At 44.5% G+C, this 23,927-nt stretch overlaps 2 protein-coding genes across 14 annotated transcripts in view; both read left to right on the forward strand.

Annotated features, from left to right (window-relative positions):
- Positions 1–23,846, forward strand: part of MAML3 (mastermind like transcriptional coactivator 3) — a 436,667-nt gene extending 412,821 nt beyond the window's left edge. The window contains exons 3-5 of the mRNA XM_050790213.1: positions 9,756–10,004; positions 14,578–14,662; positions 20,281–23,846. Of these exons, the coding sequence (XP_050646170.1) occupies positions 9,756–10,004; positions 14,578–14,662; positions 20,281–21,281 (1,335 nt within the window). The 3' untranslated portion in view covers positions 21,282–23,846. The remainder of the gene's footprint in view (positions 1–9,755; positions 10,005–14,577; positions 14,663–20,280) is intronic.
- The window catches only part of NDUFC1 (NADH:ubiquinone oxidoreductase subunit C1), an 829,703-nt gene that overhangs the window by 385,230 nt on the left and 420,546 nt on the right, over positions 1–23,927 (forward strand). Inside the window, exon 1 of one of the 13 annotated variants that reach the window (XM_050790277.1) lies at positions 6,926–6,935. The exons of 11 other annotated variants lie outside the window; for them this stretch is intronic. The gene's annotated coding sequence lies outside the window, so the exon portion shown is untranslated. Of the gene's footprint in view, positions 1–6,925; positions 6,936–10,960; positions 10,971–23,927 lie in introns of those variants that run through there. One more of the 13 variants, XM_050790275.1, reaches the window with a different exon arrangement.

Raw genomic sequence — 23,927 nt, forward strand, 5'->3', positions numbered from 1 at the left:
TGGGTTAAAAAAACCTAATGGAGCAGCTGACAAACCACTTTCAGTCCATGTGTCCTGACAGCGGCCACTTGCATGCCGGCGCAGAGGCTGTGCTCGTCTCAGTGGTGCAGGTTTCCCAGCCCTGGTGACTCAGGTTTTCTTACAGCTCCACGGGGAAGACAGTCTGTGGAGGCAATGGCAGTTTTCACCCACCTCTCAAGTTCTTGAACTCCAAAGGTCTGGCTGGTTCTGGCCATGCACTGTGGCTTCAAGCCTAAGACAGAGAAAAGCCACAGAGAGCTGGGTGGTGCCACAGAGAGCAGGCTTGTCCAGGTAGACCCAAGAATTCTTGGAAGATGGTCAGTACCCTTCCGCTGGCACTTAGGAGCTCTTTGTGGAAGCAATAGAAAGCTGACCTAGTTGCTGAACCTGTATCGAAGCCCAGTTGTTGAAGCCACGTACAGGTTTGGAAAGGGGTCCTGCCACTTAAGCATGTCTGTTACACCTTCTAGAGCATAAGGTGGGCTCAGGGAGAAATAGTCCAGGTCCCAGACATAACCTGGGCCCCTCTTGAACTCACTCTACATTTCATTCCATATCAGTTTAGCATTATTCTTAACAAGCTTTTAAAAATAATACTATAAGTAATATATATTCATAACAGAAAATTTGAAAAAGCATAAAAATAAAAATCTCTTACAATTCTTGTCTAACAAGACTATCCAGTGTCAAGTGTTTTAGAAACTGTTTTGTTTTTTTTTTTTTTGTTTGTTTTTTTTTTTTTTTAGTTTTAACACCTGAGGACATAAAGAAAAAAAAAAAACAGAAACTGCTTTCCTCCCCTGCCTTTCTTAACTATATATGGTAAGCTTTTTTCTATGTGATTAGATAGTCTAAGGAGGCATGATTTTTATTGGATGCCTAGTATTCATGGTATGGATATACCATAATTTATTTAATCAAGCTTCTATTGTTGTACACTAATGAACTTTTAACCAATTTAGTATTGCATTGGTGGTGGAATTAATCACAAGAAGGGATCAAAAGGACTCTTATAATTTACATCAAAGGCAGAAGAAAAGCATAAGTCTCAAAGTTGTGTTTCCATTGGCGGGACCTATGGTAACTATGTTCAAAGCACTGATAAGGACAAATGGTATTTTTGTTGCTTTTATCCCCCCAAAAAATGGCCTTGAAAGGCTGACCTTCCTGTGGCTGGTGGCATCCTCACATTTTGCACTGGACTGCCAACTTTAACCCTTTCTTTAACATTCAGCAGAGGGTCAGCTCAGGAGCTTGGAGAAGCAGTCCATTATAGGGCCATCATTTTGTCCTTTCCAGTTATACCTGATACTGGTTTAGGCTAGAATTCATCCCAGCCAATTAGTCAGATGAGTTCAGTAAATCTGTATTTTGTTGCAGCTGTGGCCCTAGCTCTGTGCTGGATACTGGGGAGACTCATAGTCTTGGTCCCAAAGGAGCTAAAAGCCTTGCCAGGAAGGATGCCATAAGGATATCATCCTGCCAGGAAATTATCACTTGGAAGCATTTGGAAAGTTAGAACTTTCTACCTCTCCCATGTTACTTAATTAAGACTCAGTAGGGTGTGTTTAATTGTGTATATACCATGATCATAAGCATAAAAATATGTTATTGCATATGGGAAAAAACTAGGAGGAAATATAAAAACATATCAAATATTAACAGTGGTTACCTTTGAGTGTTAAAAATGAGTGTTAGCTTTTTTCTGTATACTTTTCTGCATTTTTTTTTACTTTGTACTTTTTTTTTCTATCTATAGTTTTCTGCATTGTTTTTCAAATATTCCCAGCAATTGGGAAGCAGAGGAAGGAATCAGTAAAGTGTATATTTTTAAATAATTGCCCTATCAATTAAGCAGTTAGCTCCTAAAATAATGGGGACCAAGACCTTTTTTTTTTGTTTGAGACAGAGTGTCGCTGTATCGTGCCCAGGCTGGAGTGCAGTGGTGCAATCTCAGCTCACTGCAACCTCCACCTCCTGGGTTCAAGCAATTCTCCTGCCTCAACCTCCTGAGTAGCTGGGACTACAGGTGCATGCCACCAAGCCCAGCTAATTTTTGTATTTTAGTAGAGATGGGGTTTTGCCATGTTGGCCAGGCTGGTCTTGATCTCTTGACCTCAGGTGATCCGACTGCCTCGGCCTCTCAAAGTGCAGGGATTACAGGCATGAGCCACCGTGCCATGACAAGTCTTGTTCCCCATTATTTTAGAAGCTAAAGCTAGAACCAGAAACACAGCACTTCCCTCATCCTGAAGGATGCCCTGCATGATCAAGAGGTTTTGGCAGTAAGAATAACAACCATAAGCTGTGTGTTATATATTGCCAGTCACTGGGCCCATGGTGGAGCTGAGTTTCTACCCAGGCCTGTGGGGTTCCCCCAGTGTACACTGTTCCTTTCTAGAAGCTGAACAAAGAGCTTTGCTGAACCCATTTAGAAGCCTTTGCATTGGGCCTCAAGTTACTGCTGTTTCAGTGATAAGCCTCCTAAATTGATGAACTCTGCCTTAAACGCAATCATCTTGGGACACAACCATCACACATCACAAAACAATCCTTTTAATCCAATCTTCTTCAATAATCTGCTGAGACAGAGGAGTTTAGATGGGGTGGGCCCTTTTGGAGCTCTGCTATGAATTTATTGTAAACACCTCTCCAAACCCACAATAAAAATTGTTCTGGAAAAAGAAAGTTTGTAAAAGAAAACCAAATCTCTGCCTTGACACCTGATCAACTTCAAAGGGAATTCTAAGGTTTTATTTCATTTTGTTTCTTCCTTCCACTTATGGTTGAATGATCTAATCTTATGCCCTTTCTTTAAATGTCAAAGTTGATACCACAGAGGCACCCCAATTTTGGGTACAAGGCAACATATAAAAAAAAATGATGCATATTTTGGTGCTCTTTCAGTTGCATCCTTTGATCCCAAGGGTTTCTACCTTTTTATTCTATGCCCATTCCTCTCCCCACCCCCTTCCCATTTCTTTTTACTCCAACATCCTCCTGGGTGGTCTGCTCAATTTAGACCAGATGCATGTTATGGTCAGTGGAAAAGTCAGAATCCCAGAGACGCCACCACCAGCTGTGGGACATCAGACAAGTTCCTTAACCTCTCAGAAATTCGGGCTTTAAAAAAAAATAAAAAACAAAATGAGTTAAACATACAGGTGAAAGCCCCTAGCAGAGTGTTTTGCAATGAGTAGGTGCCCCATAAGTGTTACATTCTTCATATTTGAAGAATTCTTTCAATCAGAGGGAACTTTCCTCAAATCATAGCTTTCCATAGTTCACCTTATTACACCAGGGACTTGTAGGTCTAGGGATGTCTGATGCTTCCTTAGCAAGGGCATTATGGGGGACTCACCCTTCCTCAGTCATGGGTGTTCCTCAGCCTCCACAGCACAATTGTAACTGGAGCAGTCCCTCCTGGAAGAATTGGCTCCTTTTGGCCCTGGGCTCCTTTCAGAATTCTTGGGTTTGCATTGCAAACATCACTGGCCTGAGCAACCCTCTGAAAATTTTGAGAATTTTGTTCCAAAGCAGGAAACTTCGCAACAGAAACCTAAGCAACTCAGCACCCTGACTTGCTTTTGAAAATGCAGCATTGCAATCTAATCAGGGCACAGGATTATTTGCCCCAGTGATTCTCTATGGGACATCGTAATCACCTGGCGAGCTTGTTAAAACACCTCCAAAAGTTCTAACTCAGGAGGCCTGGGGGGAGCCTGGGAATTTGCATTTCTAACAAGCTCCCAGGTGGGGACTAATGCATTTGATCCTGCAACCACATGAGAACCCCTAATTTAGTTCTTCATTTTTCCCAAATTGCCCATACTTGGAATGGGGAGGTTTTAGAGTATTCGTAGCTATTTCCTTTCTATGGCACTTCATTAACTATGTCACCTCCAAAATTTCCATTGTCAGGAGTCTTATGAGTATGGTTTTCATTTCAGAGGGTGGGGACTGAGAGAGGTCACATGGCTTGCCTGAACCTCTGGGAATCACAGCCAGGCGCCTCTGTCTAGCCATCATGGGTGTTCGATTCATCCTGTGCTGCTCAATAACATAAAACTGCTGCGCTCTTTGGCCAAGCAATTGTCACGTTAGCTTTCACCTCTGATATATACTTTCGCCTTCTCAAACTTACTAATAAAACTTTCAATAGTATCTTTGCAGGAGAAAGCCTCTGGATTCTGGTGAGAGGTTGGATGTAGCTATCTTTTGATATATAAAATTTAGTTGAAATCCCACTTGGGCTAAAGATTCCTTCCTTTAAAAAAAATTTTTTTTACTTGACCCAATTCAGAGTGAGTGAGTGTGTGTGTGTGTGTGTGTGAGAAAAGCACAGGTTTTCTGGGGCATCCTTTTTGTTTATGCATTGATTTATTTTTACTCTTTCCTGCCACGAACAATCCTCATCTCTGTCCTCGTGTCCTCCCCAGCCACTAACACACACGATGTGACGGGGCCTGAGAAATGCGCCCGCCGGAGCACACCGCAGCCTCGCGGGCTCCCGAGCGGCGCGCGCTGGCCCAGGACCTCCAGGGCCCCTCGCGGGTCTCCCGAGCGCCGCCGCGCCGCCCCTGCCAGCGCCCGGGACCGCCTCGTGGGCTTCTTTGTTAGGGCCGCCTGCGCCGAGAGGCAGTCTCGGTCCTGCCGCGGGTGCACGGGCCCCACTCCTGACTTCTTAGCCGGAGTCCCCTAAGGACTTGTAAGCATATAGGCTCGAGTCGAGAGGCTAAATTAGGCCCCAGGGGACTTTTTCAATAAAACCCTAAATTTCATTTAAGTTGTTCGTAGGCCAAGTGATTGCAAGGACTCTGAGCCGAGGCAGCAGTGCCGGGCCGACCCAAGGCTCGCTCCTTACCGCCCCCTCCCCGCGCCGGCTTTGTGCAGCTGGGGTCCTGGAACCCGGTCCCTCCCGGGCTGTCGGCCCTGGGGTCTGGTGTCCGCCACCCTTCCGCCCCGTTGAGGTCGCCACTGCCCCCCTACCACACTCCCAGCCCTTCCGTTTCCTTCCACGTCCCCTTCCCGCGCCCTCCCCCACCTGAATTCTCCCTCCCCTCCGGCTGGAAGAAAAGTCGGTAATAAGAAACCAGTTCAGTGTCAGTCGGAAGAGGGGGGAAGATAACCCCAGAGATACACGGCAATGGAGAGAGAACTCATTTTGTGTAAAGAGGGCCTAGAGTCACCAGGGAATTCCTGGATTGTCTCAGGCTGTCGTGTGTGATGTCCATCACGCCGTGCGAACACCATCTGCTCGGTATTATGCTCTCAGTTGCCAGGCTACCTGCTGTACGCAGTAACACTTGACTGCCTGGCTCCACGTTCGCAGCGCTCGCCCAGACGCGCGGGGCGGGGGCTGCGGAGGGGCGGGCGGGAGCCCTGATTAAGCCATCTGCGAGGGGAGGGGCGCGGGCGCAGCGGCGGCCGGGCGCGAGGCCGGGCTGACACCACCATCTGCTGGGGCGCAGTAAGAACGGCAGCTGCTCCGCGTTCCCCCGGCGAGGGACGCCTGGAAAAGGCTGAAGCCCTGGGCGTTCTGAAGCCCGTTATCCACTGGGTCCCTGTCACCCCAGCCTCCTCGCCGCCGGCCGTCTTTGGTTCGCCGCCAGCAACGCTGGCCCCTCTCACCCAAACACTATGCATGTTCTTGAAAACACTTCAGAAAAATAAAGCTTCCCTACGCACAGATTTATAAACAACTGGCTGTTCTTGGGAGATATTTTTACCACAACTGTTTTTTGAAGTCAAAAACTGCCTGTTTGGGGGAGGTAAGGGTGCTTTTGACACCTCCTACCTCACTCTAGCCTTTAGAATATTGCTAAGATCTTTTCCCTGGAGGGGAAGATATGTAAAATAGGTTCGTTGGTTTTGATTTCTTTCTCCTCCCTTTATTTTACTGAAGAGTAAATAGGGTTAGGCGAGTAATGAAGATCTATATAGCCAGTTGGATTTTTGAGGGGAAGAAACTGTATTAAGATTCTTGGGAGAAGCAAGGGAGGTCGTTGGGCAAGGAGTGGATTGGAGAACAAGCCAGTAATTACAACTAAAAATACAGCATCATTTGGCTTCAAGGCATTACATTTCGCATGACGAAAGCTCAGCCTGGTTTTCTCTAATTGCACAACACAGTGTGTGTCCTTCTTAGAAACAAGAGCAGTGGCTTGAAATCCTGAAATCTGACAGACTATTTCTCATTAAGCCCTCTTAGACTGGAGGTTAAAAGAAGCCATGTATTATGAAACAGTTAGTGGCCTCGGCCAGCTTAATGTGTAAGGCAAGTCACTGAGTACATCGTCACACTTTGCAATACACCTCAGAGTCTGGGGCTGTAGGCGTCTCTCATCCACTGTTGAATGCCGCAGAGCTTGTTGGGAAAGTACTAAAGATGTTTCATAGGGAAGGCAGTCCTTTAAGAATGTACATAGTGGCTGGGAGCAGTGGCTCATGCTTGTAATCCCAACATTTTGGGAGGCCGAGGCAAGAGGATTGTTTGAGGGCAGGAGTTCAAGACCAGCCTGGGCAACACAGTAAAACCCCCATCTATACAAAGAATTTAAAAATTAGCAGGGCATGGTGGCATACACCTGTAGTCCCCCCACCTACTCAGGAGGCTGAGGCAGGAAGATTGCTTGAGCCCAGGGGTTGGAGGTTGCAGTGAGCTATGATCATACCACTGCACCCTAGCCTAGGCAACAGAGTGAAACCCTGTCTCTTAAAAAATAATAATATAATACATACAGCCCTTTCTGCCTGTAGGTCTTCAGTGAGAAGCCTGAAGGCAAAACCTCTGGGAGGGAATTATTTGGGGAAATACATAATCCTGGGAAGTAATAACATGACTATCCCTTTGGGAGGGTTTTTTTTCACGCTGTGCTTTTGAAGTATTTCTTTTTGGCCCAGGAAGACAGGGGCAAAAAGCGGTTTGATGTATCATCATCACCCCATTTGCCTCTCTCTTTCTTTTCCCAGTGGAGAGGAGGCTGGGAAAGCAACACTTCTTCACTCCTTACCACTTCCCCAGCTGTGCGGGCTGGTCACACAGGACAAGCATATCTCAAAGTGCACAAAGATAAACAGGGTCATCCCAGAGCAACCCTTTCAAAAACTCAAGCTGAAGAAAACTTTATCTTCCCTTGGGCCTCATTTTCTTTCCAACTCTCCTTCTAATCAAAACTGGAAAGTATCAAATATACTGAGACAGAAAAAACAAACTACATATCTGCATTTTTGCTGATTGACTGTTTATATGTCAGTGTGAATTCATTTGTTAAAGTGTAAAGCCAATCAGCCATTTGTCCCTAAAGGTGCCAAGAAACAGCTTTATTTCACTGCAAGGAAGGGCTTGGAAAACAGGTAGCAAATACTTGGGGGGAAAGGGAAGATCCTGAAATATCTAGGCCCCTGCAAGAGTTAGTCCTGAAGTAAACTTTTTGGGAGCACAAAGGTTCCTGGTATTTTTTAGTATAAGATCTTTTTGTTAACATCAAAAATATTTCCTAGCTATCTTTGTGTATTTATAGAGAAAATACACAAAGACACAACGTTTTATTAATTTCAGCTACAGCATTTACACATAAAAAATAGAACACAGTACACTTATGAGAGACACACTATATAGGTCTACAGGCTGTTCTTAGGTGCACACTTAACACCATGAAGACACTGCCTGGGAGAGGCCTGAGCTAGTAAGAGTACTGAATTGAGAATCAAAATTACCGTTCTGCTTACTGATGTAACCAAATACCACCTGTATGTGCCCCGATAACTAATGAAATAATTTTTTAAAATTTAAGTTTAATTTTTTTAAAAAGTAAAGACAAGCTATCTGTTTAAAAAAAAAAAAAATAGCGTTCTAGTTCTGCTAGTTCTGTGTCTTCCATTCATTCATTGTGTGACCTAGGCTAGTGCATGAACAAACCAGAGCTTCTTGGGCAAGTGTTTCTAGGGTAAGAGGAGTAGCGTTTTGGTTTGGTTTGGTTTGGTTTTTGTTTGTTTTGCTTTTTTGTTTTGTTTGGAGGGAAGAAGAGCAACTGAAGAGGCAGTTGAGGTCAGTCATAGTAGAGAGGGCAGCCTGCATGGTTCTACAGCACACCACGGGAGGAAGGGAGGAACACAAGCCCAAGCCATAGGGAGTCAAATCCAGGACTGTCTCTCTAGGAGAGACAGAGACAAACTTCACCTATTTGCTTTGAGAAAAAACTGCCAACATGTTTAATGGTATCTGCGTTGGAAAGGCAGTAAAGTAAAAAGAAGAAAAATATTAAAATCCAGTTTGGATTTACAAATTTTTAAATGATAGAGTTATTCACATTTGCTTCTTACTATTTAGGTCTCATAATAGTGCTTCACAAAATGACTGTGAATGTACTTATATGTGTGCCCATTTGATCTGTGTCAACTCCTCCATGTTCACATTAATTACTTGAAACTTTAATGAGGTAGAAGGAATTTCTGCAGAATGTTCAGACAGTACTTGCCAATGCTAGGCAGACTTGGTAGAAAAAATAGGAAAGGAAGTGTCTAGAAATTGAATCTTTGGGCCACACACCTATTCTTCCCATTCACTGTTTTCCCCTAATAGTCCACACTGTCCAGCTTAGAGCATAAACTTCGCCTCTGAGCACATTCTCCATGTAGTCACCTGGCCTTGACCTCCTCTTCCCTAAGGACCAGTCCTTAAAAGTTGCCATCATTCGACTGGCTGACATATAATTATAGAATCAAGAGACCCAATCCAACACCCCACGTTTAAATTATCCCAGACATAGAAGACTCAATTCTATTTTTTTTTTTTTTGAGACAGAGTCTCATTCTGTCGCCCAGGCTGGAATGCAGTGGTGCGATCTCGGCTCACTGCAACCTCTGCCTCCCGGGTTCAAGCAATTCTCTGCCTTAGCTTCCCAAGTAGCTGGGATTATAGGTGGCCGCCACCACGCCCAGCTAGTTTTTTTTTTTTTTTTTTTTAGTAGAGACAGGGTTCCACCATCTTGGCCAAGCTGGTCTCGAACTGATCTCATGATCCACCCAAAGTACTGGGACTCTCAAAGTACTGGTATTACAGGCACGAGCCACGGCACCTGGCCGACTCAATTCTATTTTTAAAGATATTAGGAGATTACATAGCTTTGGTTAGTGTAAAACATTCCCAGTTCTCACCATCAACAACTCTGGCCAGCAGGATTTTTCTTTTTGACATATATATAGCTCTCAAATGTTGCAACTCGTTAGAATTCCATCAAATATCAGATCTGTTGATTAACAAATTCCTGCAGTTTTCTGCAAATGTCCCTCCTACTTGCGAAGAAGACGTCCATTTTGGCCAAGTAAACAGTAAGAAATAAGGATTAACAGGTGAGGTCAGGATGTCTCTGGTGTTCCAGACTTTAGGTGAGCTCAGCCTGAGGGCTCATTCCCTTTCCTTGGAGGAACACAGGATGTTAGTTGAAAATCCTGTCCATATGCAATAGTCGGTCCCATCCGAAACAGACTGGACTTGGGCTTGGATTTCCCAGAGCCATGCTCTCTTACTGTCCCTTGTGGCCTCTCTCATTCTACTCAGGTAAGGTCGGGTTTGAGGCTACTTTTATGGAAATGCAATGCGTGCCACTCAAAATGCCTCCAGTCCATAAGCTGGGACTTCCGCCCCATTCGCTTTTTCCAGGGGCTTCCCTTCAAATGGCAGTGAGTCTCCATGGAGAATCCCTTCATGTCTCTCTCTCTTGTCCTCCCAGGAGCAGCATCCAGTTGGACTTCCCCGAACCACAGGCCCCATGCAGTCCTCCGTGCCCCCAGGCTCAGGTGGCATGGTCTCAGGAGCCAGTCCTGCAGGCCCTGGCTTCCTGGGCAGCCAGCCCCAAGCAGCCATCATGAAGCAGATGCTCATTGATCAGCGGGCCCAGTTGATGGAGCAGCAGAAGCAACAGTTCCTGCGGGAGCAAAGGCAGCAGCAGCAGCAGCAGCAGCAGATTTTGGCGGAACAGGTAACATGCGCCCTGGCGTGATTCATTCATTCAGCAAGCACTTATTCAGCACCTGCCTGCTGCCTGTGAGGAAGTCGCAGTTCACATCCTCTGTCAAGATGCTCACGGTCTAGCATTTCCCAGGATCACAGGAGAACCTGAAGAATTTAGACCTTTCAATTAGTTAGGGTTTTTCCTATAATGAATTAATTTGTTCTTAAAAGACAGGCTCCAGCCATCAATTTGAAGGCCTGTGTGTCAGAGACATTTCTTTGATTCAAGCCTGGCCCCTTTTCTTCTGATTTCTGGTACAGGGGTCTGTGTAATCAGCACATGGCGGGGACTGTCTCACATGCTCCATAAGCCGTATTATTTCTAGCATGAAGGAAAAAATAATAATTCAGAGAACTCTGTTTCTTAGAGGAAATTGACAGGAGGAAGGATTGAGGAGAATTCTATAGAATGGGTCATGAACAATGGATCGGGAACAATAGCAGAACAATAAGGCCTGCAGAAGTACCTGGAAACCTGAACTCTGGGTCACAGACAGGGTGCAAACTTAAGAAAACTCCCCACAGCTTTTAAAACAGCTCAGGAAATCTGTGAGTTAAAGGAAAGCCTAACACAAATACAGCTTTACCTTAGGCATCTTTGTCCACCCTCGCCCTACAATTCCTCAGCTTTGAGAGAAAGCCTTCCCTGCAGACTGATCCTGTAGGTTTCCATTTGTTTTGTTTTTAGAGATGCCCATACCTGACTTAGCATTATCCTAGGGAAAGGCCTGAGGCTGCCCGCAAGAGATCCCCAGGTGGCTTCTGTGGGTCTGCACAGAGAATCTTGCATAGCAGGCTCTTTCTTATAGGAGGTGTAAGGTTGTCATGTAAAGCTGAAGGCTCAACATAGGTCTGCCTCACAGTTATCCTTCTAGAATGTTCCTGATAGGGTCAGAATTTTGTAAATTTTTTCTTAAAGAAATAGAGACGGGGGTTCTCACTATGTTGACCAGGCTGGTCTCGAACTCCTGGCCTCAAGTGATCCTCCCATCTCAGCCTCCCAAAGTGCTAGGATTACAGGCGTGAGCCACCGTGCCCTGCCAGAATTTTGCAGATGTACTAAGCATCCACCACCGTGTATCCTGTGTAGGACACAGGCCCATTGAGGTCCCTACTAACCAAGAACAGCAGTTCAAAGAGCATCCCCCAAAGAGAAAAATTGTACTGCTGAGCACAGTTCACTTACGTTCTTTTTTTTTTTTCTTTGCTTTTGTTCCTGAACAGCTGTGTAATTATCTCCCTTTTTACCAAGGTCAGTCCGCCGCCTGGCAGCTATTGTACAAACAAACCTCTATCCCTCTCACCTACATAAGGTGTGCGACAAGGAGCCATGCTAATCTCTCAGGCAGTGATAAATGGAGCTGCCGAGGGCAGCTGGGCTCTGTAAATCCTCTCCTCAGCCAATCCCAGGAAATCTCAGGTGTGCCTGATGTTTTGAGTGATGGCTTTTGATATGTGTGCTGTGACCAAAGACACAAAGAGGGCCCAGGGCAAGCAGGCAGAGCTCAGCTGTGCGGCCCAGGGGTGTTCCCACACGGCGAGGCCAGCCCCACCCTGGGGAGCACAGGGCGTGGGAAGAGTGTGAGAAGAGACACGTCAAGACGATGCCCCCAGACAAGGAGGTGAGAGGTCAGGGGAGACCCCTCAGAATCCAGAGCACAGAGAGAGCTGGGGCTTCTTGGGAAAGACAAGGGAAATGGGAGGCTGTGACCTGCGGATCATTCCGTAGCAACTGTGTGTACTAAAAGATGATGAGGGATGAGGGGAGGGTCACTTTCCTCAGCGCCAGGATTTGCCCATTGTTTTGCATGTGATGTGATTTTGGAAAAAACACTGAACTTCCCTCTTCATCTGCCAGATTAGGTTTTAATAATTTCCCAGCCTTCCTCATGTATCTGCTCTAAGGATCACATAAGATCATGTGTGTAAAATGTTTTGGAAGCTGTGTGTGCTGCACACATGTATGTGGGGGCCTGTCACATGGCCCTGGTGTCAGGGAATGTCATGTGAGAGCTGTAGCACATGGCCCAGCCAGGTCAGTGGAGCATCTTGTCTGCACCTGAGGAGGATGCAGATTTAGTGCAGATTGTCCAAGTGCAGGTCTACAAGGAGTAAGTGCTCAACTTTTTTTTTTTTTTCTTTTTTTTTGAGACAGAGTCTTGCTTTGTCACCCAGGCTGGAGTGCAGTGGCGTGATCTCGGCTCACTGCAACCTCTGCCTCATGAGCTCAAGCAATCTTCCCACCTCAGCCTCCAGAGTAGCTGGGACCACAGGCAAACACCATCGCACCTGGCTAACTTTTGTATTTTTAGTAGAGATGGGGTTTCACCATGTTGGCCAGGCTGGTCTCGAACTCCTGGGCTCAAGTAATCTGCCTGCCTCGGCCTCCCAAAGTGCTGGGCTTACAGGTGTGAGCCACAGCACCCGGCCAGCTCTCAGTTTTTCGTTTTGAGAGTGAATATTGCCAGATCAACACCAATCTTAGTTGCTGCAGCATTGAAAGTGTCCTCACACTTTGGATTTTGGAAACAGATTTTGGGTTTCCTGAAAGGACATGTGAGGGAAAACAGAAGGATTTGGGATCTTACATATTTTGGGAAACTTTAAAATGATTCTCAGTAGACTTGGCAATCAGAGCAGAGCAGGTTGAAAGTAGGCATGAATTCACATTTAATGCCATATTCTCAAAAAGTGCAAAGCACATCACCTCTCATCCATTCACAAAGGTTAGACAAAACTTAGAAACATTCTAGATCATGAAGTCCCATCATTTTACAAATGAGGAACTGAGGTTATGTGAGGAAACTGAGCTTATGTGATTTATATGAGATCACAGAGCTAGAGACAGACAGAGCCAGGATGGAACTGAGGACTCCTGATTCCTGACTCCAGGATACACCCTTAGTCCCCCACAGGCTGCCAGGGGCTCATTCCTAGTCGCAAGTAGGACAATTAAATTCTTATATAATATGGGAAGTTTGACTGAGGAGAAGCTGTTAAATGCTCAGCTTACACTCAGTAATGCCCTTCTGTTGCTGCCTAAAAGATTTGCGTGGTTTCTTGTCTACACATTATTGGTCTACACAATCAATTAATTTCAACAGTTTTCTGTAGAACATTATGGTAGGGACCACGGGATGGGGTCAACAAGTCAGAGGCTGTTTTTTTTCTTTGGTTGCCAGAATACTGGCTGGCCTTGTAGAGAAGAGAAAAAGAAAAGAAAAGAAAATTATAGAGCAGCCCAGGAACAAACACAAGAGAAAAAACTGAAATAAACACATGCGTTAAGAGGTGGTCAGTGTGTGTTATTTTTATAATGAACACTAAAGAACAGGGACCTTGTTGTATATTCTTTATAGCCCTTGCAGATGAAAGGTACTTAATGAATATTCAGCAGCTGCAGGGAGCAGGTTAAACAACATCCCGAAGGTCATGCAAGCTACTTGACGGCAGACCTAGAACTAAAACCTCTTTCTCTGCTCTTTCTACATCACTCTTATTTTCTTTCCCTTTGCACATACAATGTGATAATGATAATAGCCTTCCCAGTATATTGGTAGCAACACTAGCAGTGCAGCATCCCCGTGAGTGGAAGAAGAAAGACTAAAATGCAGGCCTCCTGGCTTGCTGGTATATGTGGAATCCCACGTGGTTTCCTCAAAGCGGTAAATGCTGAATAGTTTACTTGTAGAGATGTATTTTACAGGCAGTGTGGCTTCATGGGAATAAGATTAGCCTTTTTTGTATAACCCCTGAGGATCTCATCTTCCTATGCCCAAAGCATCCACTTAGGTCATTAAAAAGCAGTTGCTTCTCCCTTTGAGCTCAGTCCCCACAGCGCTAAGGAAAGCATGCAGGCTGATGTTGAGCAGTCCACGTCAAAACCCCTTCCCTCAGCACGCATTCTTCATGAGCCAGCAAGTCCACATATCAGAAATACGTGCAGATGTTCACGAAAGGCATGTACAGGAATGTTCATAGCAATCACATTCGAAACACAAAAACTAGAAACACCAAAGGTGACATCACTAGTAGAATGGGTAAATAAATCATAGTATTCCATTATATTCATATAATGGAATACTATCCAACAGTGAGAATGAACAAGCAACAAGAATTCACATCCACATGGATGAATCTCACAAATACTGTGGTGGATGCAAGAAGCCAGATAAAAAAGCAGCATCATGTGAATAATTTTCTGCAAAGTACAAAAGCAGACATAACTGCTGTATGTTGTTAAACGTTAGGACAGTGATGCCCATGGGTCAAGGGAGGGCGATGACTGGAAGGGGCACGAGGGGCTCCTGGCAGCGTTCTGTTACTTGATGGAGGGTCTGGTGGCCCTGAGTGTGTTCATTTTGTGAAAACCTACCTGATTGTATCCTTAGGCTTTGTGCTCTTGCCTATAGGCATATGATTCTTCAACACAAAGTTTAGTTTTGGGGAAAACCCTACCTTCCTCAGAACTGCTAGGATATTGAATTGTGTGCTTGCTCCCTATCTCACCTCTCCACCCCTCTTGTGTTCTGTCGTTCTAGCAATTGCAGCAATCACATCTACCCCGGCAGCACCTCCAGCCACAGCGGAATCCATACCCGGTGCAGCAGGTCAATCAGTTTCAAGGTGAGGCCAGTGCAACCTCTCTCATTTTATACCTTCTAGAGGTGAAGCGTAAGTGAATGTGTAGCCAGAGTCATTGCCTTACATGCTGTATTTGTGTCCAGGAAATACTTAAACTATTTAACTACTGGTAGGTTAAGAGTAATAACCAATCAGAATGGATTCCTAGAGACCTCCTGTTGTGCCAGGCATTAACCTTTTGGTCACTGAGTCACAGAGGGGTTCTAGAAAGCACAGGGAAGGGTCAGGGTAGCTGTGGGAGTTGGGACTAGAACAGCTGTTCTTTACCAAAGGTACATAGTATTGCAATAGATTAACCACCAGTAAAGATATACTGGTGCCTGTTGGCTCCATATCAACTTTGTTTATGTTTAGATCGTCATCTTAGTGACTACAGGGGCAAAAATCTTGTGCCACATCTTTTTTGCTATGCCAGCAGGTCACCTGACCAAAGCCCTTACCTCTATAGCTGAAATGGAAGAATCTGGCTTGCAACAACCACTAGTCTCTGCTGAATGTAGAAGACAAATAGGGCCTTGAGGCTGATTGAACTGACCCTGTAGCCATTTGTGGGAATCCTAAATGATGACCCAGTAGCAACGGGTGCACTGTATGTTAGTGTTGCACTCCTTTATAAATGTGGAAGGCCCACTCAAATATCAAACCCTTCCATCTCCAACAGAGAGATCCCTTGACTGTGTGCGGTGGCTCATGCCTATAATCCTAGCACTTTGGGAGGCTGAGGCAGATGGATCACTTGAGACCAGGAGTTCAAGACCAACCTGGCCAACATAGCAAAACCCTGTCTCTACTAAAAATGCAAAAAATTAGCCGGGAGTGGTGGTGCATGCCTGTAATCCCAGTTACTCAGGAGACTGAGGCACAAGAATCGCTTGAACCCAGGAGGTGGAGGTTGCAGTGAGCCGAGATCGCACCACTTCACTCCAGCCTGGGCAACACAGCGAGACTCTGTCTCCAAAAAAAAAAAAGACACTTGGGGGTCTTATATGGGGTGAAGAAAATAGCCTGAGGAGCCTTCCTAATCTTATCCACAGGAGTTTTCAGGGGGCTACAGGGTTCACCTAGCAGCAGAAATCCTAATCCCATCCTCTGCCCATTTTGTGGGATCCATATCAATGGGTCCTAGCTTCTCAAAAGTTACCTATTCCTTTAAGAGTCTGCAAAAAGCTATGAAGCCTCTTGCACAAAAATGTATAATATGTAAATATATATAAACTTTTATATAATTTCACAAGTATCCCTGAACTTTATCAATAGACTGAGTGAAAAATTTCTGATCTAAGGTAGCATTTTTAAGTCTTCAGATTGCAAAACACAAGGTTATTGAAAACAACTTAGTGGGTCACAACCAACATTTTTAAAATGAAATACAACAGAAATTATCAGAGCATATCAGAAGCTTTTCTTTCTGTTTTAAACCCACATGTATATATCCTGGATCATGAACTGTGAGTTGTAGTTTACAGTCTGAAAGCCATTGATATTTACTGACAGACCACATTGAAGATCACCTGTAAAAATACTGGGGCTTGAGAAGCTACCACTCCCTTTCACCTCTGGGATGCTTATATCATGTTAGATCCTTTGGCCTTGACACATTTGGCCTTGACACAGGCAAGGACAAAAGGAATTGAGTTATCCACAGGTGTTCTGTGCCCTAAATCAGTGCCAGGGGTTTTTGAAGAATTATGTTTCTAATTTTGCCATGGGTAGGGAAGAGTGGGGACTAGTCATCATTACATATAGTTGTTGTTGCACATACAGAGCCCTCCTTTATATCTATAGTTCTCAACCTTTAGCCTGCGCTGAAAGCACCAACAAAGCTTGTTAAAACACACACAGTGTTTCTGATTCAGTATATCTGGAGCAGGGCCTGAAAATCTGCATTTTTTACAAGTTCCCAGGAGTCACTGATTTTGCTAGCTAGGGAACCACGCTTGAGAGCTGCTGCATTATATTATGAACGAATTAAAAACATAAAAGCTGATAAACCCAGCATAACGTCTCTTGAGTTTTCCAGGTTCATAACTCATGTATTATTTGTGGGGAAAGGGGGCCACCACAATTTAATAATTTCCCTGTGTTGCAGAACATAGACACATACTTATATGAGCTATTCGGGATGTTTTGGGTCCAGTTAAAAAGTTCTATTCCAGGCGGGCACGGTGGCTCATGCCTGTAATCCCAGCACTTTGGGAGGCCGAGGCAGGCGGGTCACCTGAGGTCAGGAGTTCGAGACCAGCCTGACCAACATGGAGAAACCCTGTCTCTACTAAAAACACAAAAAATTAGCCGGGCGTAGTGGTGCATGCCTGTAATCCCAGCTACTCCAGAGACTGGGGCAGGAGAATTGCTTGAACTCAGGAGGCAGAGGGTGCGGTGAGCCAAGATTGTGCCACTGCACTCCAGCCTGGGCAACAGGAGCAAAACTCTGTCTCAGAAAAAAGAAACAAAAAAAAAACCACAGAGACAAAAATTAAAGTCACCTGAAATCCCACCCGCCAGAGATGATCAATCCTATTATTTTATTTCTATATAAATAGACACCCGCAAAAACTGGGATTGTACTGTACATGTGTTTTTGTAGCTGACTTTGCCACTTAACAGATCCTGATGTTATTCTTGTTTATACTTCAGAAGCAAATTATTTTGCACTCATATAGAGACGATGTGTCACCCTCAACCAATAAGATACTATTTTCTTTGGAGGTGAGAGAGAATTCACCTTTGGGGCTAAATTAGAAAGAAATGGCTGATCACTTTGCATTTTCTATTCGTGACGTGGAACATGGTTCAGTAGAGAATATTGTCAATAAAGCCAGTGTGACATTTTAGGGTCCTTGAGCTGATTGGTTTGAGATATATAATTTATTTTACTATCTTCAGTATTTTCATGTGTTTACAGACACCCTAGATGGCATGATGTTATGCATCTGGGAAAATAGCAAACTGAAAAATAAGAAATATCATTCTTGGAGAGAAGTTTTGTTAGGTACAACTTGCATGAGAACCTATCCCATACTCTCACCATTATACATTTCAAAGGCCTTAATGATTGTCTTTCCCTCATTAGGTTCTGGACCTCTGAGCAATGTTACGTGACTATGGGGAAATGCTTATTTTTTTCACAAATACAGGCTTATTGTGAGTGAAAATAGAACATAGACTTTTTAAGCAAAAAGTTGGATACTATCGTCTCTCTTTGAATATACAAGATTTTCTTGGACATTGTGATGTTAACCAGCAGACAAGAAAATTAGACTACAGTGTCTCACAATAATATGTTTTAGACCAAAAAAAGAAAAAGAAAACATAATTTGTGGTTTAACACATGTAGTAATCAGGTAAAGACAAGCTAATTCCTTGGACACATCTGAATTTTTTTCCTTTGTATATTTAAAATCACGGAAGGCATAAAACTAGATTAATAAAAGTCTTTTTATTTCTCTTAAGTGAAAAATAATGTGGTGATTGCTGATTTTAAAATGCCTTTTAAAAATAAGAATTACATCAAGATAGTGCAGTCATTTACACTAAATAAAAATAAAGATTGGCTTGGATTAATGTATCACTGCCTATTAAAAGGTATTGTAACATTTCTGCCCTCTAAAGAAAGGAACCTATTTCTCATTCACAAAATTATTCCAGACAGTATCCAGTCCTTTAACATATCCATTATAAACATACCCCAAAATGGCCAAATTATAGATGTCCTTTCATCTATTTCTAGCAGCCCATCAGACTGTTTATATAATTTGGGTCTACCCAGTCAATCTCCAACTCAGCAATATTTTTCCCTTAAATTTTTTTTATACATAACTCAATAACCCATTTCACCACAGTTGATCTTATTGGCCATGGAGTCAATAAAAATTTAGTCGTTAAGGTCTCAAAACTTCATGACAAGATTACAAGTTGCAGTATATACTACCTTTGAGTGTTTTACTAGGAACTTTTGATTTTTCAAAAAATCACTTAGATATAATGAAGCTTAAAACAAAATATGAAAACATTTCTGGGGATTTCCCCCAGATCTTTCAGGTTTCCTGATAGAAACCATTTCATTTTTCAATGCAGTATGATATTGATCTCAAGCCACAAAAACTTGAGACATAATCAAAATTCCCGTAATTTTCTTTCTTAAAGAAAGGAAGAAAATATGGAGACATATTTTCAGCCCAGAAATCAATAGCCACATCAGGAAGACAAAAACATGCTTCAGTTATCTGCCAGGGTGCCAGGTTTAACAAGGTTAGACTATTCTCATCTGGTTTCTCATCACAGTTCCAGGTGGGATTAAATTTGCTTAGAATATTGATTGGCTCCCATGCTGCATCTTCTTCAAATGTCCAGGAAAAAAACTATTTTTCTTCTTCTTATAGACTCAGTCATTAGCAGGAACATAGAAAAATCCATTTTTGTGCACCTCCTAGCCCTTTGCAACATTGACTGGTGTTCTACCGGTGACATTTCCATTCTCTTGGCTGTTTGGAAATTTCCTGGTAACATGTAAAGAATGACTCACTCAAATGCCTAATTAAGGTTGAATGACTTGGTGTGGACACTCTGGCCACCTTTTAAACAGCATTATTAAAACTGTGTTAGCAATTTGCTGAGAGAAATAGTCGTTGCCGATTTGAAGGAATGGACTTTGCTGTAGAAATGCATAAAGTTGGGTGCAGCACACCAACATGGCACAAGTATACATATGTAACAAACCTGCACGTTGTGCACATGTACCCTAGAACTTAAAGTATAATTTTTAAAAAAATTAAAAAAAAAAAAAGAAATGCATAAAGTTTATGGCCAAGTCGCACGTAGCAGGATGATTTCTTTTTCTAGCTCAGGAAGCTGGCCAGTTTGCAATGACATGTTATGATTCAGAGAATCTGGAGCATGTTGAAATCTACAGAGTGGATCCAAAAAATGTCCTATCTGTCAAAATAGCTGCTTAGCAGAAGCAATGGCCTTTAACCTCTCAAATCCTACTCAAGTCTTAAGGGAAATTAGTCTAATGGTCTTTATTGATAGTATTCTCTACTGAACCATGTTCCACTGTACGAATAGAAAATACAAAGTGATCAGCCATTTCTTTCTAATTTAGCCCCAGAGGTGAATTCTCTCTCACCACCAAAGAAAATAGTATCTTATTGGTTGAGGATGATGTCATACCTATAAGAGTACAAAATAATTTGCTTCTGAAGTACAAACAAGAATAACATCAGGATCTGTTTAGTGGACAAGTCAGCTACAAAAACACATGCACAGGACAATCCCAATTTTTGTGGGTGTCTATTTATATACAAATAAAAGAATAGGAATGATCATCTCTGAATAGTGGGATTTCAGGTAACTTTAATTTTTGTCTCTATGTTTCTTAATACTTCCAAATTTTTCACAATCAGCATGTTATAATCAGAAAAATAATCATTTTTATTAGAGATTATCAGAGTAGATCTTTTCTTTTTTTGTTTTTTGTTTTTCTTTAGATCCTTTCATATAAAGGAATTTTGTCATTCCCAAAGAAAATTCCAACATCTTGTTGCAGTATATTGCTTATGGAAAAGAGTGAGTGGTACGTGTCCTCTTTTTCACTGCAGGTTCTCCCCAGGATATAGCAGCCGTAAGAAGCCAAGCAGCCCTCCAGAGCATGCGAACGTCACGGCTGATGGCACAGAACGCAGGCATGATGGGAATAGGACCCTCCCAGAACCCTGGGACGATGGCCACTGCAGCTGCGCAGTCAGAGATGGGACTGGCCCCTTACAGCACCACGCCTACCAGCCAACCAGGAATGTACAGTATGAGCACAGGCATGACCCAAATGTTGCAGCACCCAAACCAAAGTGGCATGAGCATCACACATAATCAAGCCCAGGGACCGAGGCAACCTGCCTCTGGGCAGGGGGTTGGAATGGTGAGTGGCTTTGGTCAGAGCATGCTGGTGAACTCAGCCATTACCCAGCAACATCCGCAGATGAAAGGGCCAGTAGGCCAGGCCTTGCCTAGGCCCCAAGCCCCTCCAAGGCTGCAGAGCCTTATGGGAACAGTCCAGCAAGGAGCACAAAGCTGGCAACAGAGGAGCTTGCAGGGCATGCCTGGGAGGACTAGTGGAGACTTGGGACCATTCAACAATGGCGCCAGCTACCCTCTTCAAGCTGGGCAGCCGAGACTGACCAAGCAGCACTTCCCACAGGGACTGAGCCAGTCAGTCGTGGATGCTAACACGGGCACAGTGAGGACCCTCAACCCAGCTGCCATGAGTCGGCAGATGATGCCATCGCTCCCGGGGCAGCAAGGCACCAGCCAGGGGAGGCCAATGGTCATGTCTGGCCTGAGCCAGGGAGTCCCGGGCATGCCAGCATTCAGCCAGCCCCCAGCACAGCAGCAGATACCCAGTGGCGGCTTTGCTCCAAGCAGCCAGAGCCAAGCCTATGAGCGGAATGCCCCTCAGGACGTGTCATACAATTACAGTGGCGACGGAGCTGGGGCTTCCTTCCCTGGCCTCCCGGATGGTGCAGATCTTGTGGACTCCATCATCAAAGGTGGGCCAGGGGACGAGTGGATGCAGGAGCTTGATGAATTGTTTGGTAACCCCTAGTCAAGAGAGGCCCCAAGAGCCATGACTTGAGTGGTTAAAGCTTAAAAAGTGAAAAAGAAACAGGATGTTGACCCATCCTTGTTTTTTGTTTTTTTGACCCACGTAAACTGAGCAAAACTGCAGCTGGCTGACAGTGGAAGATCCAGGTGCCAATCCACAGCCCCGCCGGGCCTCATTTCACCTGATTTTCACACAGCAATCGAGATGAGACGCCACGCAGATCCCTGCTGCGAGAGAGGGAGACACCCAGAGGAGCAGGTGGGAAGACGAAGCCAGCCAGAGCCCCTCTGCTCAGCCTCAGCGTGCCCTGTGATCGCCTGGCCCAGCAGGAGCTACTTCAGCCAAGAGGGACTGTTACCCAAGAGAGGTATCCTCAGACCCTCCTGCCCCAGGTCGGGAGACAGCAGCTTTGGAGACACAAAAGAGACAGAGCCTCGGCCAGAGAGAGTCCCCCAGAAGAGGCTGGGTGGTTGCACAGGCCAGGTGCACAGGTTGGAAATGCACTGAACTCTGGGTGCCAAGAGATGTAAGGCTTCGAGACATGCTACTGAATTTGGAGGGCAGGCACGAAGAACAGCGAGATAGTCACAGGGAGACAACAATAGATCCTACAGGCCTGTCTGTCTCCTGCCCCATGATGACCCTCAGGAATTGCAGAGGCTCCGCTGTCACAAGGAGAGCAGGCTGAGTTTGGAGCACGGTCCATCCGGCAGTCCTGGGGCGTCTGCCCTCTGCTGGTGCCCCTGGTGGCAGTCCCTCCAGGTAGGGCTGGAGCCCACTGGCGCCCAATACAAAACATCCAGGTGGGTCACATCTACTTCTGGCGGGCGCAGGGCAGAGAAACCCCTACTGGACGCTGTGTGTCTGCCAGCCTGGAGCCTTTGTCTCCAGCCCTGCCTTTATTCCTCCTTGCCTCCACACCAGCTCCCCTCGCTTCTCCTTACAGACTATCCAAGAAGTGAAGCTTATGTCTTTAGGGAGCCTTGGGCAGAGTCCACATAAATGCAGGAAGAACTTAAGACAATGCCTGAAATGCAAAGGCAACACTGGAGTCTTCTTTCTCTAACATGTGTAGAGTTGAATGAATATCTCTGCCTGGAACTGAGAGGGCTGCTCTGATGTTTGGGCATTGGTTTTTGTGAGCCACATCTGATATGTCTGATATCCCCGGGAAGGAGTGGCCTGGAGGTCACTGGTTCAGGCTCCCTTTGGGCGAAATCCCGGGAGTGATGCTCTAAAATCCACCTTTCCCATCATCCCTACTCATCGGAAAGATAAGATAAATATAAAATCCCTGAGAGGTGGAGGAGCTAAAAAAGCAATTGCTCCACCTTACAAATTTGGATATAAAGGAGATGTAGTTTCTTTCATATGAGCAAAGTAGTCCTCTTCCAAAGTCCTGTACAGTTGTTCTTTGTCATTGATGCACATCTGCCCTAAGTGAAATCTGTCAGAAGGAATCAACAAGGCTCCTTGCCTCCCCTCCCAATCCCCCTTTTGGAGGCCCTTTGGCTTCAGTGTTGTCCTAAGTGAGAGTGGTGTGTACTTTTCTCCTGTCCCCTCCTCCCTCCGCGTCCTAGACACTGGCTGCCTCCTGTGCACTCCCAGGCAGCTCACCACAGAGGAATCGCAGCCTGTGGGGTTGGACTGGCCACACTCAGTCCTGAGAAGGCGAGTTGCCATGGAAAGCTGGGAGCAGAGAGGTTTGGAGAGGAGGCGGCGAGCAACATTGCCTTTGACTTGCTCTCAGTGTACCCCGCGTTGTAGATCTGCTCAGCAAGGGGCAGGATGTAAGGCCAGAGGTGCCTGGTGGGTGAGAAGTCCAGGCGGGGGCTGGGCGCCCTCTCCGAAGAGGTGGCAGCAGAGTGACCCTGAACTCCCCACATGGGGACTCATGCCACTGGGGAAACTGAGTGGAAAGAGATGAAACCAAAAAAAAAAAAGCAAACAAATGAGAAGACACAGAAAACATAATTACCTTTTCCTGAAAGGTACAGGAAATAAATAAGCAATGATGAGAAACTGGAGGTGGCTAATGGAAGTGGGACAGGGGTGGGGGCTCCATTATCTTTTAAAAGCTTCCTCCAAATGCTCAGTACTAGGACCAACTAATAGAGAGATAGATTTGAATACGGTGGTTTTGTTTTGGTTTTGTTTTTACTACGGTGCTGATGTATATGTAATGTCTAAAAAAAGTTATTTGTACATAAGTTTTTACAATACTGCAGATATCACTGGGTCTACTATCTGTAAAAAAATATACATATAAATATATATATACTGTTTGTTTAAAATAGAGTATTTTTATTTCATTCCTTAACTCATCATCACAGCAGTGGTATTGCACTTCAGATGACATCTAATGACTAATTTGTACTGTATGACCTATGGGAACTTGCTCCATTTTATTCAGATTTTTCTAGTTTTCTGTTTTTACTTTGTACATTGAGCATTGCTTATTTCCTTTTAAGAAATGTACAGAACTCTGAAATGTAGAAATGAAGTGATGTTGACATACCACTTTTAAAGAAAACAAAAATGAAAATAAAAGATTATCTGAATCAATCCAAAGTATAGTTTTTTAAGATCCTCACTGGATCTCCAAACTTAATTAAGCAGACATTATTCCTGGGTTTTAATTGATTA

This window comes from Macaca thibetana, chromosome 5 (assembly GCF_024542745.1).
Source record: "Macaca thibetana thibetana isolate TM-01 chromosome 5, ASM2454274v1, whole genome shotgun sequence".
In the NCBI taxonomy this organism is placed as follows: Eukaryota; Metazoa; Chordata; class Mammalia; order Primates; family Cercopithecidae; genus Macaca; species Macaca thibetana.